Source organism: Ptiloglossa arizonensis, chromosome 9 (assembly GCF_051014685.1).
Source record: "Ptiloglossa arizonensis isolate GNS036 chromosome 9, iyPtiAriz1_principal, whole genome shotgun sequence".
Taxonomy (NCBI): Eukaryota; Metazoa; Arthropoda; class Insecta; order Hymenoptera; family Colletidae; genus Ptiloglossa; species Ptiloglossa arizonensis.
In genome coordinates, this window is record NC_135056.1 from 5,754,082 (window position 1) to 5,775,252 (window position 21,171).

A 21,171-nucleotide genomic window follows, 5' to 3' on the forward strand; every position below is an offset into this window, starting at 1 on the left:
TTATTCGACATTGGGGGATAGCATTCTCGATGTTTGCTACATTCTTTATTTTTTCATATCTTGAAACGTACTTTCGTAACGGAACATAAACATCGTTCAGTAGCTATCTCGACTCGTAATCCTTTTTAATTGAACGTTTATGCGAATTCAAGATGAAAGCGTGGGAGAGATGTAACTCGATACTTGGTAAAATTTATGTAACCGTTTCGAACAAAAATTGAAAAAGTCTCTAATAGCTAATAGGAAGACACTCCAACGTGAAACTTGAAAACAAACATCTCCTGTATAAAGCTATTCTAAAACCAATATGGACTTTGGGGCAACCAACTGTGTGCCAGCAATTCAAACAGTGAAGTACGGCAACGATTTCAATCTAAAACTCTGAGACTTATTTGCACTGCTACTTGGTACATCGTTAACAATACCACGGTGATTAAAGAATGCGCATCGTATAAAGAAATTTCAAACGAAATTTTTAAGATTCAGCAATCGTCAGCAGAATTCTTTTCCTTCGAGCTTATTACACTCCATATACGTGATGTGCAACCTAAAACACTTTTAGACACGGAAGAGAGTGCTAAAGACAATTAAAAATATTTATTTATCGACTAACGCGTCGACTTTATTATATCGGTGGAGTACCTGCAGAACGGTTCTACCTGAAAATTATTTCCAAAAATAAAATTCTTCCGAAGAAAATTAAAATAATTTGTATCCATTTGTCTGCACATTTCAAATAACGAAAGTAGCATTCATATTCGTTATAATATGTATTGTAAAAAGAAAGAGAAATTGGTCCCAGATCAAGTGGAATGTTGTAACACGAACGAAAAACGTGTACAGTGTTGAAAAATGTTTGCTTAGTCGCGTTTCCTTCCAGGACTCGTTTTTCTTTCTTCTTGCAATACAGATCCGCGTAAATAAATACGTACTTTAATTACTTCCTTAAGAGTTCAAAAATAATTTGCCTTCTGGAAATTTATTCCGACGACGGTTGTGTAACATCGTCGAATGTTGACCTATTACCTAAAAGTACATACACTAAATTGTAAATCTACCAACTTTGATCAAAAAATGTTTATTCGTGTGAAATTCATAGCCAATCCGGGCCTTTGGGACATCGTCTAAAAGGTTACAAAAATAAAAGTAAAATTGGCGTTTCGTACAGGTTTTGTTAGTGGATTCGTTGGTGAGGTTGACCCAGCAAACCTTGCCTCGGACGCAATTAATCGTTTGAAGAGTCTCCTATTTCGGAGAATTTGGAACAAACTTAGCAACGAGAAAAAGTCATATCGTGACCAAAATTCGGCTTAAAGTCGAAACGTTCCGATTTATCAAAAGCGAGTCGAAGTGACAATTGGTAGTAATTTCATCGATCGATTTATTTGTATAAAATTCAAATGGTAAATTGATTCGGGCAATTCTCTTTGTAGAAATACGTTTAAAAATTAATTCGAAGGTTCTCGTAATAAGTGAAAAGTAAGGGGTTTGACGTGATCCTCGTTTCGCGATAAATGTTAGCCAGAGTTCAAGCGTTTTTATATCCCTGTAAATGGTGTTTCACCTCTCCAAAGTTTACGTACACCCTCGAACCGTGGGCCAATGACATACATACACCGATGCGCCAAACGTTTATACCTAAAAGTTTTCGAACAGCACTCGGTCCTCGGGGAAACCTACGGCATTAGATTGTTCGATAAACCGATTTGCGAGGCGATTCAGCAAATTTTTCTGTAGTTGTAAAACCATCGTTCCATTTAGGCTTGGAACTGTTCGGTTAATTTAATATTCGAATATTTTATAGATATTCGAATGGTACGAATAAACTCTGAGCGTTTAAGTATTCGAATGGTGCGAGTAAACTTTGAATATTGTTATTCAAATAAGAAAGTATTTATATATTTGGCATTGGCCGACTGTTAGTTCACACGTGTGGATAAACTTTTGCAATAAGTAAAATCGATGATTGATAAAAGAAAAATTTATAATCTACGTGTCTACAAAGAGCGACTGTCTGTACTATGAAAAGTAAAATGTAACTCTGGTATTTAACGATAAGCAAACTCTTTTTAAGGGTTCGAAGAAATGGTAGGATAAATAAACGTCGCATTTAAGATTGTGACTTCTCTCAATGTTCAGTGTATCAGTTTCTTCGGAGCAGTCGTTGAGTGAACATCGAACGATGCATGTAGTATAATTTTCAATTACAATTGAAAATTTAATTTTACTTTTCGCATATTTAAGTAATATTACAGTTGTTAGTTCTCATTGTAATATTATAACTAAGTTCACAAAGATATCGTATTGGAATTTGCAATGTACAGTTTGAATTTAAACGTAGAAGATAGAACTTCTGAGGATAGCGAAGATGATAGGAGCTTGTCGGAAGATTTGCAGGGTAAGGAAAAATTAAAATTATATTTAATTGTAATATTGTTGCAATATCTAGTTACATATCTAGGCCAAGAAACGTCAAATTTGTCGTTCAGTATTACTCTCTCTCGATGTTCTTCATCAACCAATCGAGTTGTCTAACCAACGAATCATCTCTGCACAATACATATACATATAGATAATACATACTTGAAAAAAAAAGTATGCACATCATTCTTTCGAGCTGCACGTAATATTTACATATAATCAAAATTTTTTTTTAATAATTGAATCATAAATACATCTTGAAATGTGTCATTTCGTAAAGAAACGTTTCGAAATTGTCTCGGTTACAAAACGATTCCTATTCTCTAAATCGAGGGACAACTCAAATGCTACGAATATCTAGATTCGTTATCGTTACGTAAAATATTCAAATGGTATTCGAATTATATTCGCTGAATATTTGCTTTGAAAATACAAAGGTACAAAGATATAATTAAAGTGCAAACGAGAGGTGTACGATTCATTTGTAAGAAATATAAAAGTAATCGGGACCCGACAACATTTGTTACGCGCTATTCATTGCACGATACGAAAACCAGAGTTCAATTTATTTTCTTTACGATTGTCCGTGTCCTGCCGGGTAGAAATGCGCGTATATTTCTCGATGCGCTTTCGGAAGTTGATGCGGCGAGTGAATTTCCCGACGCGTTTACAATTCTGCGTTAAATACACGCAATCGTGGTTTCACGGCGAAATAAACGTACTCTTTGGGAGGAAAAAAAATCTTTCCAGCGTTGTACACGTGTGACGTGTTCTGAATTAAGAATACGACCAGGAAAAGTTACTTAGAAACTCGTGCCAGGTAAGACGGGGCTAAATGAAACACGAGGCGAGAAGTTGGAGACCGACCCTATTCAGAGAAGTTTAATAAAAATATGCTACGAGGGCACAAATAAATAATTTACGTCGAAACGCAATTATATGCCTGTTCTCGAAATAGAAATCGAAGCACAAGTGTCTCAAATTAAGTGTCTTGAACTCTTATTTATTTCTTCTCGTTGTAATTAATATCGCGATTATTAAGGAATATTTTTATACATTTTCTTAAGCTTCGTCGCGTTTTGAAACTCTCAATTCGTACTGTATGGATTCACGTGATACACTTTGAAACGAAACGAGAATATTTATGTACGTATCCAGGATCACGATTTACTATCTATCGTCATTTTACTATCTACGATCTACATTCTGAAGAGAGTCTACGCGAAATATCAAAAGATTGAAATAAACTACAATACGCGGGCAAGAAAATTGCATCTGTTCGCCATCACCATAGATGTCTCATAACTCCAAACGTAATCTTCTGGCACGTGTACAGTACATTTCAAGTTTTTCCTTAAATATCCCGTTAACCCGATGCTCTGATTACAAAAAATGCTTCGTTCTTTGTTTTTCTTTTATTTATGTTATAAACTTACAGCGGTTGAATTCGAATTAAAAGCATCGTTTCTTCTTCTACGAGTTACAGTTGCATTATAATTTTACGTAAAGATACCGAGGACGAAATTTATCAACCACTTCTTCAAACAATCAAAGAAACGTTCGCGCTTCTTTGCCCGCGAGAACTTTGCGGATAACTCGAAAGCTTTGTTGCAAGGAAACGCTGCCAAACTGGGATTCCATCGAATTGAAACTTTCCGTCTTTTAATATTTCAAGAGGTACGTGAATATAAAATATCAGCTTCTACTTCCCCTTTTATCCGACTTCACCTTACCGTGGTAAAGGGGGAACTCGAACATACATTCTCCACGTTTTCAGCTTTATACGTGTTGGCCTACTTTTCGCCTGGCTCGCGAACGCGTTAAATGGTTGCAGTTTACGAACGAGCTTGTTCGGTTTTCCCAATTTTTCGTCGTTCGTCTCCCCGATATTTCGTCCGAAGAAAAAAAGAAAACGTTGCACGGCGACGCAAATAACTCGCTTCCCGAAACGCTTCAACGAATGTGACAGCATCGAGACTGTCCCCGTTCCCGTAACTCTGATAACTATTCCACGTTCGTGAAAATGAACGAGAAAGGGAAAGAGAGAAGAGAGACGTGGGTGGGAGAGGGTGGAGGGGTTGAGAAAAATATCTACAAAGCTTCATCCTCGAATCGTACGAAGTGTTTTCGCAAAGAAACAAAGCTACGTATTCGTTGTGCCTGCGACGAGAAATTAATAGCGACGAGGAATACAGTAATGTCCTTCACGTTGTTACAAATTGTGCCCCTCAAGTTGTTACAAAGTTGCCCCTCCCACCGACACTTCCTGAAACAGCTGGCTCGGAGCCTCAGCGTTATCTACGAGCAGCGGTCGACGAGGATTCGGGTTACTAACGAGTTACCGAAGCAAATAAGTATTACTTCGTAGAAAAATTGCGTCAAAAATACTAACTGGTTCCTCGAAACTTTTCCATGTGCAAACGTAATGTTTGTAATTGGTGTGTATGTAAATGTATCTTGGATACGGTTCGATTCGAGGGTATTTTGACAAACAGGGGAAGACTAATGATAAAAAATCATTAATCGGAATAATATATGAAACGTTGAAGAAAAGAATAAATATTGGACTGAAGAGGATAGAAGGAAATGTATCTCGTGTGAGGGAAATTATGGAGGAATACGACGAAAGAATGTTGTATGGAGAACATTTTAGAAGAAAGTAATCGCAATGGAATAAACAAATTACTTAAGAATAATGTTATAGACAAGAAAAAGGAAACAAAAGGGAAGGAAAATTTATACACGGTGCGATAAGTGCAAGCCTCAGAAGGGCTGTCAGAATTGAAAAAGTTAAGATATGCTCGAACGAGACAAATCTATATTGTTTATTTAAGAGACTAATTAATCAACGAATATAATATTGTATTGTTTAGAAAGAAAAACTTCGACTTTTCGTACACACTACGTTGACGAAGCAAAATTGGAGAATTTGTATTTTTCTCCTCAATTGGGCGACCCTTGAGTCCCTTTTTTCACAAGTCTTTACAAGGTGTCCACACGCTGATCTCCCACGTCTTACAAACACCTCCAGGTCGTAAACCTTGAAGGCTAAAAACACGATATAATCGTGTGAGAGTATAATCTGCAAAGGAAAGTGTTTAGGTCTATTAACCGCTCTGTGCATACGTGAAATATTGTATCAACTTTGGGACAGGTTGGGTCTGAAGAACGTAGCCAAAGAAATAAGTTAGATTTCAAGTTGAAAGAGTGGTGGTAGGTGACGCGACATACAAGTGTACATTATAATTCTGAATTATGAACGCAACGCAGAGATTCTGTGCTACGCTGGGCCCGAGAGTCCCAATTTAACTCTAATGACTTTTTTCTTTTACAATTGAAGCTTCTATAATAAATACAATTAAGCGCTTCTATATTTCCTTACCTCTCTCGTTGCATTATAAAATGAAAAACACCAGTTCGATACATTCGAGACACGTTCGACCCAAAGATCTCGAGTTTGTAGTCGTTGGAAGAACACTTCAACGTTAGAACTACTAGACTCGTTTCAAACTTTTAAAAATTACTCAATTATTAACTGTAACTCAGCCTGCAATATTCGTGGACAGTTATCAAAATAAACAACTAACTCGATTAATTAATTTACCCTTTCCTCATCTAACTTCGAAGATACGTACGTCGTCCGATACGAATGATAACAAGTTCATCATCGCTAGTTCAACTGTCCAAGTAACAAAAGTTGTTAACTCTGAAATGTTTCGATATAACCGTTACGATCGATCAGAGTATTGTTTCACGCATCGTGTTATTTTCGTCAGAATAAAATAGAAATTTTCATAAACGAGATGACGAAAGAATACATACGATGGCGATAGAACGACACGGATGAGGTTTGGGAGATCCCGCTCGTGCACAAAGAGGTTAAGACGTCTCGGGACGTTTCCTTTGTAGATGCTCGGGAATAATTTCATCCGAGGACGTAATATCCTAAGCACGGTGATGTTCATTTACAGCGGCAACGGCCGCGCGAGTCCGGCACACGTATCGTGGCCGCGTTAATGGACAAAAGGGTAATTTGTAATCACTAATTACATCCAGTTAAATCTGACGTGTTCGCCCTGAAACCGGTGGTACGTGTGACATTATCCCTCTCCCTCTGTCGAGTTGCAACCACCACCTCTGCGACTGCAGGCTCTTCAGCGTGGTCCGTCGGAACCCGGTATGATTAGTGCGAGCGATAAGTCGAGACGTCTGGTGTATTCTCACCACGTTATCTGCCTGCAATTAGTTGCACGTAATGACACGTAATTAAGACAAAAAGCTCTCGAACCGTACCCATGTACCCGGTACAGCGTCCTTTGTCGCGTCCTCGGTACACGATGGACGCTTTCGAAACGCGAGATTGTTGCACGGAGATGGTTTTACCTCGAAGAAACGTTCGCTGTTCAAAGGATTTAGGCTGGTTGTAAAGGCCAGCTTACCAACGATCGCGACAATGCACGATTGGACACCTCGTAGCAAATTAATGATTCGTGACCGATTGAATCGTGGACGTTGAGCGACGACACGTTGGATGTTACCGATATAATATCTTGTATTCTGTTCTCTGTACGTAAACGTACAGGGTGTCGCGAGTTACGTTCGAAATATCGCTCGAACCAGAACTTTTATCGAACTTTGGTATTTGTACCGGGGGATTTTTTTTTTTTTTCGAAAAGTAATAAGAAAAAACAATAGAAATGCCCTCGGTTTAATGGTCTGCAAAAAAATGAATACGAAGTCTTAATGGATATTTAATTTATTTTTTAGCCGGTTCTGGGATTAGAATTAATTAAAATTGAACTTGATATTAGTATCTTATTGAAGTGTGCAATTTTTTTACAATTTTTGCTTTCTTTTCGGGCCCCACTGTGCAATGTAATACTAGTATGTAATACTACGCTGTGCAATACTACTTATGCCTAGAAAGATTTGAATTTTAGATGTAGTTTTAATAAAACAATTGCAAACAAAAACATTTTGATCAAATAAATTTGCTATGTGATTTTTCAGAAACAATCTGGCAGAGTGAAAATTATATTTTTATTTTTTATTGCACAGAGATTACTCGAAGGTCTACTTGATTTTTTTAAATGATCTTCTGTGCCTTCTTTTTATATTTTGTCGAATAAAAATAATGTAAATATCACGGTTTACGATACAATAATTTTTCAAGGTCATAAGAGACTAGATATAAAACATACAACGAGCTTGAATATTATTATATCGTATATCGTTGAATTCGACACGTTTTACCTAACCGAATGTCACCAGAAAAATACAATACTCTTTGAAAAAGGTAACAAACCTTGAAGTAATAAACTTTAAAAATGGAAATAAAAATATAATTTCCAAGGCATTAGATTTTGAACAGAGAATGGAACAGATTGTATCTTTATTTCGGTACTTTCAATGTTATTTTAAACGCCACCTATTTTTCAACAATCCGTTTAAGCTAAAATCTGATTTGACCGCTGAAAACTCGAACTTTACAAAACCGATTTTACAATGTTCGAAATACTTTTATTCGGCTGTGACGGTTGTTGGTAAGGGTAACTCGAAAAGCCTGGCATTTACGATAATTATTTACACGCAGTTTTGTAGAAGTAAGAAGAAGTAACTTTTGTTTAAAAAACTCTATATTTGTTTCGATCGTTAATTTGACCTTTTCAGGCCATATTGCAGCACCGACGAGAAATGGTTTCGCGTTGTAAGTGAACTACTTTGCTCGCACACGATGTTGCAAAATTTTCTAAATTTCTCCGCCCCTCCCCCCCTCCCCCTAACTTCCCTTGTTAGAAGCATTTCATAAAATTCTCCCCGAAGTACATTTGTCGTGCAAAATGAAAACTGTGCATAGCCGGTGAGCGCGGTAAGTTGTTGAAGTCGTAAAGTAACTGAAACGTGGAAAGAGTGCGCATAAGTAGACAGAACAAACCAAAAAGGAGATTAAACGAACAAGAGTAAAGTCTTTCTCCTTCCTTTGTGCCGTTCGACATCAACGAATTGAAGCAAAAACAAAGTTATATCAACTTTTATACCACTCGAGCGTGCCTCCCGATTTTACTGTAACTAATATCCACAGAGTTTCGTCGAGCGATCTCATTTTGTAATTTATTTACGAAATTGTATTTGTTTGTGTAACTTCTCGTCATCGACTTCAAGTATTAGAAAAATACGCTCGTAAATCTTGGAAATCAGGCGAAAGAGAAAATTTGCGTAACTGTACGAATAAATCCATATTCGCGTGCGAGAGAAAACGAGGGTTCGATAAAATCTCGACAACGCGCCGTTATTGTATTTATGGTAATATTGAAGTGACGGAATTAATGCTCCCGAATGATATTTGCTAACCGTGGCAAAAATAATGCGAGTTCGTATAGGTCTGCGCGCGTTTATTATTTTCATCGCGATTAATTGCCGATCTGATATGCATGATAATGATAATGTATCGGGTTCAACCATGCGAATTTATATTAATACGAATGACGAAGAAAAATAAACATTCGAGGAGGTTCCACGATAACGAGACCCTTTTACAAATTTCGCGCCGGATAAATGAGATTGACTACCATCCACAAAGTCCGCAACAATGTCGCAGACAGAACCTCAATAACGTCGTTAAACAAAAAAGGTCGATCAGTTGTAACAAAGCTTAGAATTGGACACACAAATCTCAACCATAAACACCTTGTAACGAGATTATCTACTATCCACAAAGTCCCCAACAATGTCCCAGACAGAACCTCAATAACGTCGTTAAACAAAAAAGGTCGATCAGTTGTAACAAAGCTTAGAATTGGACACACAAATCTCAACCATAAACACCTTGTAACGAGATTATCTACTATCCACAAAGTCCGCAACAATGTCACAGACAGAACCTCAATAACGTCGTTAAACAAAAAAGGTCGATCAGTTGTAACAAAGCTTAGAATTGGACACACAAATCTCAACCATAAACACCTTGTAACGAGATTATCTACTATCCACAAAGTCCGCAACAATGTCACAGACAGAACCTCAATAACGTCGTTAAACAAAAAAGGTCGATCAGTTGTAACAAAGCTTAGAATTGGACACACAAATCTCAACCATAAACACCTTGTAACGAGATTATCTACTATCCACAAAGTCCGCAACAATGTCACAGACAGAACCTCAATAACGTCGTTAAACAAAAAAGGTCGATCAGTTGTAACAAAGCTTAGAATTGGACACACAAATCTCAACCATAAACACCTTGTAACGAAATTAAATTCAAATGTCTGCGACTTGTGCAATGTACAAATAACTATAGAACATTTTCTATCCATCTGTCCAGAATGAAAAGAGAAACAAACGTAACATTAAAAATTTATCGTATATATTACACATAGAAAAATCATGTATAAGAATCGTAGAGTATGTCCTAGAGGACCTAAATCTGTACGACCTAAAATAGTATCTATTGCACATCAAAAGAATGACAAATAAATGTGGTCACTGATAACCCAGTAGGGTGATGCGACCTTAAACTCTGAACAAAAAGAAAATCTTCCAGTCTAATTAATCTCCAGGCACATTTAACGATTAGGTTCCCCGAGCCTCGTCGTTGTTATTTTTTCCTTCTATATTCCTTCGTTAAACACGGAAGACTCGACGATTCGGCCAACAATATTTAAACAAAAAACACATCAGTTTACGTATTATCGTACATATCTTCGAAACTATACAAGATACCTATGGAAAAGAAGTTTAATACAAAGTCTTGTGGCATTTGATGTTCTACAGTACGTTGGAACAACTTTTCCTGTTTCCAAAATTTGGAACGACGAACTGGGACATTTTACAGGATATTAAACACCATAAAACTTTTTTTCCGTATCTTATACTGTTACGAACATAATAGATTGCACAATAAGTTTTGTCGTTCGATAAGAAATTGAGATTCTGCTAATATCATCAATAAAGATGAACATATGTAAAGTTTCATGTAGATCCGTCGACTCGTTCGTATAATTAAGTTATTCCGTAATTAGTTATTCAACTATACCTATATATATATATATATATACCTATATATAACTATACCTTTTTTGTTTAACGACGTTATTGAGGTTCCGTCTGTGACATTGTTGCGTACTTTGTGGATGGTAGTCAATCCCATTTATCCGGCGCGAAATTTGTAAAAGGGTCTCGTTATCGTGGAACCTCCTCGAATGTTTATTTTTCTTCGTCATTCGTATTAATATAAATTCGCATGGTTGAACGTACCCGATACATTATCATTATAGTTATTCCGTAACAGTTATTCAAAGTTCAAGTATCGTAGTATTTTTCCTTTACAATGTAAAAAACGACAAAACTAATCGAACAACCTAGTATACATTCTTCGTGATATCTTTCGCTAGCCTGGATTTTGAATCGAGACCGACTCTAAACACGACTTCGAATTAACATAAGATAATTTAACCAAACACGGCGGAATAACGTTGCTCGTTGTTTCCGTGACCGAAACAATACGCTATTAGCATCCCAACGCCATCATAATTATATGCTCGTGAACTCACGCAACAGCGAGTAACCGTGCCGTTATCTCAGCTAATCCTATTATAATTCATATTAGGTCAGACTGCAAAGCCGCTTTTAGCGAAGGGTCCCCACCCTATTTCGACCGCTTGTAAATTTTTATTGGCCGGTTTCGCTGCAATAAAAGCGACCATTATCGTTATTAAACGGTCACCATTACCGCTGTCGCGTTTCTGATCGATTAACGTATTGCTCTCGTGACTCTCGACGCTCGATGCCATCAGAATTAGCAACGACGCGACGTCAGCATTGCGGTCTTTCTAATAACGAGTAACGGTGAGCTAACATATTGGGCGCTACGATAATCGAGGGTACAAGGTAAACTTATTTTCCTCGTTAATTGTTCTTGCAGACGATACAGTTTCACAAACGTTGTTCGGCTCGTTCCACGTCGAATCGATCAGTTTTCGTAGTCTAGTTCTGGCGTTTCAACGAAATTGGTTCGTATCTCGTAATCCGTGCGAAATTAGGCGTGCAAGTCATTCTTTCGCAGGTTTCGAATTCGTTGAGAAACTACGGGACGTTTGTACACGAATTATTGTCTTCGAAACTGTTAACCGTGTTGAGTTCTTTTTATTTTCTTCGTGATGGATCGGGCTTTTCGAAACAAATTTTGCATCGTTAATATTACGAACAAATTTTTCTTTTGCGTATTTGAAGTCAAAGTGCATTGGGTGTAAATCTTAAAAGAAATATGCTCCGTTTGTTTGTAGCTTTCTTCACGAAACAAGTAATTTCTAATGTGGGCACTTTGTAATGAACATCGCAATGAACAGTTATAGGCTACAGTTAGCGGGTCATAGTGATAAATTCTGTGTAAATTTTCCAAATACTCCACGATACTACGGTATTACTCGAAGTACCTTGAACATAAACTTCATTTCAGTATTTTATGGACGCGATCTATTATCCTTCCCCGATTGTCCGTTTCTCACAAGGGAAGGCCCCCTATTGTACCATTTCGATCTTTTGTAGAACTATGGAATACGTATCTCTAATGGTAGGCGTAAAATATTAGCCGTGGTTAACCGGTAGTTTCAAAGATATTATCTGTAAATTAATTAAAGTTACATACCTAGTGATTTATCGTGAGTGTAGATGTCGTCTACTCGTAAAAACCGCGTTTAAAAATATTTCTCTTGTTGAAACTTTTTTGGAAGTAAATCATGCATATTTAATCGTGTTCAAATAAATCGGTGTTTGCAATTGTTGATGAATTAATGTGTACAGTTTTGTGGGATCGTGTTTCGGAAATCGTACTACATAATTTTTTATCTGTCTATAAAAATGTACGTTCCAAGGTTGACAGAGCGATGTACATTTTGATGGAATAGTTTTTAGTTCACAAGTGGATAATTTATTTTCGTCGATGAACATTTTATCGTATATCGCGAAGTTTGTTTGCCCTGACTAGGAATTCAACGTTCAAAATTGTTCATTTTTTACTTACGAATAAATTGTATGGTTAGAAAATAATTCGTTTCTTTCATGCAAGTAGGGGAACACTTTTCGCAGCAATTTTTTTGATCATGTTAGAGAACATGTGCGATATATATTTATATGTACACATTTGTGTAACTTTTCAAATATTTTTAATACAAACTTCCGTTGATTTTTCTCCTTAATATGATAAAGCACAATGCATATTTACTCAGTACTCGCATGCAATTTTATCTTTATCGATCGCAAAATCTAAGTCGTAATTTTTAACGATGTCTGCTGTTGGTCTATGAAAAATGTCTGTTGATTTTCAGATATTATCAACAATTTCACGGTCTTTATTACTTACATATTGTGTAACGTGCCTTTGTTTCATTTTATATGCTTTCTTAATTCGTGTAAACCCATGATTCGATATTACGAAAGAAAATTTTATTGAAATTAATTTAAATGTTGCTGCCATAACATACTGTTGCAAAGTTCTAACCGATAAATTATATATATATATATATATATATATATATATATATATATATATATATATATATATATATCTAGTTGGTTTTCACCTCCTCTGATTTAATTTTCCACCTTGCCAATTGATGTCTCTTAAACAATAATTTCGTTATTTTTATACGTAAACTTTCCAACAACCAATTGAGATGCAACTCTGTCAATGTAACTACTTTTTTTTCATTTCAAACGACACTTTACTGTCATTGACTACTGAAAAGATCGAGAACGAGATTAATTTTTTATCACTACACGTGCCTGAATATTCCTCTTCGTGTTTCACTTTGAATTTCATCTTTAAGTAACAATCCCTCTTTGTCGATCGACTAATGGTCCGAAATAATCGAAACGAATGTTTCTGCTATTTTCTCTTCCATCATTTACGATCGATTCGATGGATTTAACTTTTTCCATTATCAACGTATTCTTTTAAACGTAACACATTCATTCATAGTATAATATGAATTTACTGTATTTTCGCACAATTATAAAATGTCAACAAACTTCTTCGACTGTGCACCGTGGACTGCTTTCGAAAATTTCAATGTATAAACATTTTGACTCCATGTTTCTATTAGTTAAATATACAATCTGTAACAAGTAACGTTGAAATGGAGATAGCTGGATTGTTTGCACTCATGATGTTCATACTTCTTCAAAATATTTATACATTGGAATTTTCAGAAGCAATTTACAATACATAGCTGGACTTAAAAACGACGTAGAAACTAAACAATTTAAATATTATGAATAAGCCTTTGTTATGTGTTCTTAATGCCGAACATTTTTGTGTTCTTCCTACGTATACGATAATTATCATCCTGAATCGTGCAGAATGTCATCGCAATAAAATTATAGAGAAATGGAAGAAAAGAAACTAATGACAAAAGGATTTATTCAACCGAGATTAGATCGTTGGACTTTCGATTTACAAATCACGCAACGTGTCACTTCTCTTGTGGCTTCTAATACTAAACACCTGCACTCGTAGTATAATATACGACTGATTATGTAACTTTAATTAATTATATTTTTAAAGCTATCAAATAACCTATGGCTGATATTTTACTATTACTTGTACCACGAACTGATGATACAAGCGAAAAGGAGGTGATTTTGCATGCAAAACTAAGTCGATAACATAGAGTGACATTTTTCTCGCACAAAGCTTCATTTTCGAATGCAGAGATGTTAAAGATTCGTGGAGTACACGTACCCTGAACTATGTTATAGGCTTCGTTGCAATTTGGCTTATAAACACTTGCATATAATAATCTCACTCGTGCCTACGTCTAACGATATATCATCACTCTGCTATTCGAATTACTATTCCGATTTCTTACTTTCGATACTAATGAATATTTATTGAAATCAATTTCTTTCGAATCGGATGTGATAACAAGCCATAAGCACAAACGCAATGAATACTAGTCTAAAACATAATCCAATGTACGTGGAGTATACTCCACGAATCTTTAACATCGATTTATTCGAAAATAGTATAATCTATTTCGAATAAATCTTTCATTTATTCGTACTCTACTGTACGAAAAAATATTACTCTACATTTTCGACTTATTTTTTTATGTAGATTCACTTTCTTTCAGCTTGTACTACGAGTTGAGTAACATATACTAGGTATGTATATATATATATATATATAAGTTGTTCAATGAGTTTTGTCGTTCGATAAAATTTATTGAACAGTATAGTATTATGTTGCTCGATAAGTTTTATCGAACGACATTTTTGAACAACCTATTACTATATCACAATTTATTGAACAACCTATTACTATATCACAATTTATTGAACAACCTATTACTATATCACAATTTATTGAACAACCTATTACTATATCATCCTACAAAAGGTGGTTAGAATCGAAGTGGTGCAATTATAGGGTCCTTCCCTCGTTAGATCTTAGAGTTCAACGCGTTAATGGTAGTTCTCTACAGATAACAATAATGTATTCATAGAACTCACCATCTCAATTCGATCGATTGACGTCGAATTGCTTTCTGTTGTAGTATTACTGATATTCTTCACTCCCGAGATGGCCCTGATTCGTATAATGCAATTTCGGTCTGTTTTGTATTTTTCTCACAGAGTAATTTCACACAACAACCGCCAGAGATGTACGCATCTCCTGTAAAAAAAATAAAAATAATTGAATCATTTCCAGTAACACCTTCCGAATTCATCATTTTTAAAAATGCACTCATATATTTGCAGATAGCAGAAATGCACAATACTATATAATACTATACAGAAGAGTCCCGGAAAACAAAGTACTCTTAAATGCAATACCTGATCATTTATAGAACTTTACAAGCATACTATCATTTTGAGTAAAAGTGTTGATCGGATAAAATCTCAACAATCATTTTGTTTATTACTTCTATACTGAAGATTCTACCTGAATAGAAGGATGATGAATGAAAAATATTTTATTATACGAAATAGGCAATTTCATGTATATCCATTGCTTAAATCGATATGAACTGTGAGATATGCCAATTTCGATTTTATCGTAAATATCAGTGAAAAAATATAACGCGAGAGAATGGTAGGGTCGACCGTAGCAGTTATGCTCGTGGGTCAGTTACCTGAAACTGGGCCGCGTCGCAACTTTTAACAGCTCGTTGAGATGTTAATTGTGAAATGCCCATTCTAGAAATGACTCGTTTCGTAAAGGAAGTTTCAAAGAATCATGGCATATTTTTATCGGGATTATTAACCAGTGCACTTTGATTCGATACTTACAAACTAAAAAGTTGTTTATTATTTTTTGTATGTCAAGAACGATTATTTCGATGTGAATGAAAGTTTATTTCGAAAGATAGATCTTTCTCGATGAAACAGAGAAAGAAGAACTCGATTAGAAAAGTAGTTTCGGAGATAAAGAGTCATTTGTGCAGCCCAGTTTCGTAAAAATAGGCAAAAATTGCAACCTTCGGTGTTCATTTATTTTTTAAGTAAATTCGAAATCGAATTCCACTCGAAGTACAACATATTTTAATTTCAACAAATACTCTGACATCAATCTATGCGAAGTGATCGATTTGGCTTGAACCCCTAACATTTTCCACAATTCACGTACGTATACCGGTTTAAAGTTCAAAGCTACCTGAAAACGACACGACAGTTATTTTATCGTTTATTTCAATACAGAATGGTAGATTGTGAAGAAAAACGAACAATGGTTCGAAGCCATATTCGAGTATACATGTCTCTTCTGAGAATTTAAATTGAATTGTAGCGCAATGGCGATTTTCAATGAAATTCATACAGCTTCAAAACAAATATACGATTAGTTACTGAACAATTCACCGTTGGTTTTAAAAATTTCGATTAGAAAACCCTCTCGCTGGACAAAGAAGAAATTTTATGCAAATATGTTTAATAAAATTATAAAAACAGGGAAAGTATCGTCGAAAATTCCAAAATTTCATGTGCGAAAAACCGATGCTTTTTTTCATTTTACCAGATTTATGATTGTACCGGTCTAACTATACTAAAGTTACTATATTATTTTCTGTCAAGATTATAGTGTTACTTAAAAGAAATATGTATATATTTGTGATTCCTAAAGTACTCGAAAGATGCCTCCATTCTTTTAATTCGACTACACATACCTTTGAATTGGGGTAGAATACGAAACTCCATTTACAGAGAACGCTTTTATACTTAAATTGTTCAGAAAGAAACTATTTTGCTTGAAATAAACTAAAATTGAAACTGGTAATGGTTCATGATATCTATTAATCTTGTGTCACTAAATTATTAATTGAGAAATTTAATTACGGATATTTATTCACAATTTTGGTGCTTATTTCTATATTGCAATACTGAAAATAACTTAAAAAGTAAATGTATATAGGCCAACAGATTGAAAGTCCAAATTGTTTGATAACATGCGTAAAAGTAAAAAACGAACCGTTGGTACTAGAGCAGTATTTGAAAGAATAGGAGGGTAAAAGATGAATTAATTTCTTTTAATTTCATTAACATTTTCCGTGAAAAACCATCAAGAATTTATGTAAAAAGCTTCATTGTGTGTAACTTTGGAGAAAAGTTCCCATTCCTTACACATGGGCTCCCATAGCCGAAAAGAAAAGAATAAGTACGTATCTCTTAATTTTGTTCGCTGTTCAAACCTACAAAGTTTTACCAAAACGAAAGAAGGAGGGAGTCACCGTGAATATTAAAATATTTTTACACACTGTGAAAAATAAAAGTTGAAAATGTAAGTCAAAATTTTCCCAAACTAAGCTCAGTTTTGTCAAAAAACGAGTTTACAAATATTTGATTAAGATTGTGCAAAGTATTTCCGTCTGCGTTTACGAAGATTGGTGTCAAACTGAGTTTGAAGTAAAGTATCATTCTCTCATAAATATTCTCTACAAAATCTAACCATAATTTAATATAAAAAAGTACTAAAACCTAGTACTTTGATAAGACATTTTCAATCTTTAATTCTTTCCCTTATAAATTATTTCTTTGGATAAAGGTTCCGTAAATTCCACCAAGAACCGAACTACTACTGTAGGATTTACCCATCTTGGAGGATAAATAATGTACAAAGTTAATAGAAAGCTGTCTAATGAACAATGGGGCAGACATCGCTTAGGAAAAGAGTCATTTATTCGACAACTATTGTGAATCGTTCATGGAACAATGCACATCGTTGAAGCGAGCTCCGAATGATTCGTTTCGAAATAATCTAAGCTGAATCGAGCGTTTCAGGAAATTCAGGTCCCACGTGATACGTGTGTTAATTTGAACACGAAATGCGCGGGAAATATACACGCGTGGACTAGATCTTCGCCAGGCACGATTGCGGCGTGTCAGCTATATTAAAGCTAAAAACAGGCATGTCATTAGGAAAGGATTATGCACTCGCAATACCGAACTAACCCGTGGGGTCACCAGCCCGCTTGACCCCATTGCACATTTTCCATTTCAGCTGTATTACGAGATTCAGCTACTATTTAATGAATCAAGGCTCCTGAACGTGCTTTGATATTATTTATTCGAGCATTTCAGCAGACTCGGTGGGAACACGCACGGGGCTCGCGAGCAAATTGCCGACCGCGTTTGCTAAATAATTTGATGACATACTCGCAGAAACCAAGCACGATTAAGAAAAGTCCTAATTTTGCGGAAATACTGCAAAGTTTGTCCATCGCTCGCGCTCGGCTGTTTCGTCGCGGTTAAAAACAGCGCAGAAATTCCGATTGGTGTCTAGTTTCGTTTAATGAGTATTCTTTGTAACGATTTTTGATGTAACGTTCTTTTGTATAAAAAAAAAAAAAATACTTTCCTTTACGAACGATATTTGAATAAATTGGAAATTACCTCTGACAGTGAGAGAAGCAGAAATTTCAAATAGGAGACTAAAGTCTTTTTATTTTAAAGGGAAACATTTTTTTCTTGGTTATGCATTTCTATAAATGTTCTTTAAAATTTGTTGTGTATTCTTTAGAAATTCTTTTATAGAGGGAGGCATCTACTTCTTGTTATTCTACCCCTGAAAGTGCTACTGATTTGCACGTATCTGTAAAAGAATTCAGTAAGAAAATCCAAAAATTCTTTTTACACGTTTTGTTCTCAACATGTTTGAAAAGACACATAATAGTATTGTTATTCTTCCTAATTTATTTGGAATTAGCAACAAGAAAATATTATTCAGGTTTAATATATTTAATTATATTTCTAGAATTAACAAGAATAAAGTTATCTACGTTTCCTAAATTATACGGAATTTGTATAATAATAACGTAATGTGAGATTAAAATTATTAATTCGTTATATAGTTAACTATTTTTATTCCAAATTCACATTTATCCGTGAGTATCTTCATTTTATACAAATATGGTATACGTATTGACAATTAATAACATGGAATAAGTAATTGTAGTTTTTCGTCCAAAACTATAAAAGATTTGTTCGAAAGAATTTTTCCCATATATCTAATAATTTTGAAGGAAGCATCAAGAAGCTGAATGTTCGAACAGTAGTTTCACCTCTTGAACTTGAGTTAACACAGTTAAGAAAAAACTATCCTTCATTTTTGGCTGCTCTACAAATATGCAAAGTTTCGCCAAAATCGAGGATTGGGGACATTCCATCCACGATGTTCCTCGTATAACAAAAATCATTCCGTTCTAACTTACATCGACAACTATCCTCTTGCACCGATACAAAGTTAACGTTAACCTACACGCAAAGATACCAACAAAATTTAAAAAAAAAAACAATCGATCCTAGCGAACGTTTCAAAAACCTTAGACATAATTGTTCCAACCATTCGATCTTCAAAACCAGAAATAAGTTTCCTCATTTTCGCCAGTGCGAGTCACGACTGTGGCTGAGGAGTCTCGGTAGAAAATAATTGATGTATGGTAATGAACCTAGCATTAATGTAAATTACGTTTTACGATAAGCCGCGTCCGGGGAGTCCTCCTAATAAAGAGTTTCTTGTTTATTATTTCCAGACGCCACGACGCAGCGTAGCGGTATCGACTGCTGTGTTTCACCTGCTCGTCCTAGCCGGTTTGTTCGCCTTCAGCACGGCTGCGTTTTGTCCCAATGGTTGCATCTGCGATGACGACAATCTCGTGGTGTCCTGCATAGGAGCGAACCTGGACGTCATACCGATAGCCCTGAATCCGAGCATCCAACGGATAGTGCTGAAGGAGAATCGGATAAAGATAGTGGACGCGGCAGCGTTTCAGTTCTACGGTGACCTGAAGAACGTCGATCTCTCGAGTAATCACCTGTTCACCATTCCCAACGGGAGCTTCGAGGCGCAGAAGCAACTGGTGGAGCTGCATCTCAGGCACAACAAGATCTCAGCGTTGTCCGAGAAAACGTTCCAAGGTTTAAAATCACTGACGGTGCTGAATCTGCGCGACAATTACTTGGAGAGTTTGAACAACGGTCTGTTTGCCTCGCTCTCGAAATTAGAGGAGCTCGATTTGGGTAAAAATCGTATATCGAAGGTGGAGCCCGGTGCTTTTCAAAAACTGGGGACCCTAAGGGTGCTCCATCTCGACGACAATCAGTTGAGAACCATCCCATCGCCGGCTTTAGCCCCGTTGAACGCACTGGCCGAGTTGCACATAGGTTGGAACGCGTTCTCTTCGCTACCTAACGACGCCTTCAAAGGATTGGAGCAGTTGACCGTGTTGGACATCACCGGGGCTGGTTTGGACGACATCGGTGACGCTGCCTTTCGCGGCTTGAACGCTCTGCGCACATTGGAGCTGGATGGGAACAAGCTACGAGAAGTGCCGACGAAACAGTTAGCGGTACTACTGCGGCTCGAGGAACTTACCTTGGGTCAGAACTTTTTCACCACTCTGAGGTCGGGCGCTTTCCAAGGTCTGCCGAAGCTAAAAAAACTGGACATATCCGCGGCGAAGTTGTTGACCACGGTGGAACGGGGAGCTTTCTCGGATAACGCCAATCTGGAGACCCTGGTATTGAACAGCAACAAACGACTGACGACAATGGAGGACGGTTCCCTAGCCGGTTTACCGAACTTGAGGCACCTAATGCTTCGCGACAACGCCTTCACCGGATTCTCCGAGTCCCTGGTGGCCTGGAACGAACTACGTCGACTGGATTTAAGCGAGAATCCTATGGTCTGCGACTGTAGCCTACTCTGGTTAGCCGAGGTCCTCGTCCCGAGGAACTCGAGTCCCGTAATATGCGCGGAACCGCCAGAGTCGAAGGGAAAACCCATCAAGGGTATGACACCCGACGAACTGGGCTGCGCCTTCTCCGATCCACGTAAACAAGCTTTATTGGCGACGCTCTGCGCGGCTGGCCTCGCCCTGCTCACGGGTTTGGCATTGATCCTCTACTATAGATGTCGTAGACGCGTCAGGGATGCTCTGAAGGACTACAAATGGAACAACCGGGCGATCTCTCGCAAAGAGCACGAGTATCAAAAGACTTACTCGGACGACGAGTACATCGTTAGGTCCGCGCATCCCCATCACCATCACCATCACCCCCAGTCGCAGCAGATTCCGCCCCACCATCACCACCATCATCTTCAACAGCAACAACAGCAACAGCAGCAACAACAGCAGCAGCAACACTCCCAGATAGCGACCGGTATCAAGCCTATACCAGTGACGGAACTGTAGCTAGAACTTCGGGCGGCGAGCCCTGGAGCCGGAGGCGTTTGGTTCTTGCCCCACGACAGCACTACTC

At 36.8% G+C, this 21,171-nt stretch overlaps 1 protein-coding gene across 3 annotated transcripts in view; it reads left to right on the plus strand.

The window, feature by feature from the left end:
• LOC143151337 (uncharacterized) overlaps positions 1-21,104 on the plus strand; it is a 658,936-nt gene extending 637,832 nt beyond the window's left edge. For all 3 annotated transcript variants that reach the window (XM_076320379.1, XM_076320380.1, XM_076320381.1), the window contains one exon: positions 19,443-21,104. In XM_076320379.1, coding sequence (XP_076176494.1) covers positions 19,443-21,104 — 1,662 coding nt within the window. The remainder of the gene's footprint in view (positions 1-19,442) is intronic.
• The last annotated feature ends 67 nt before the right edge of the window (positions 21,105-21,171 follow it).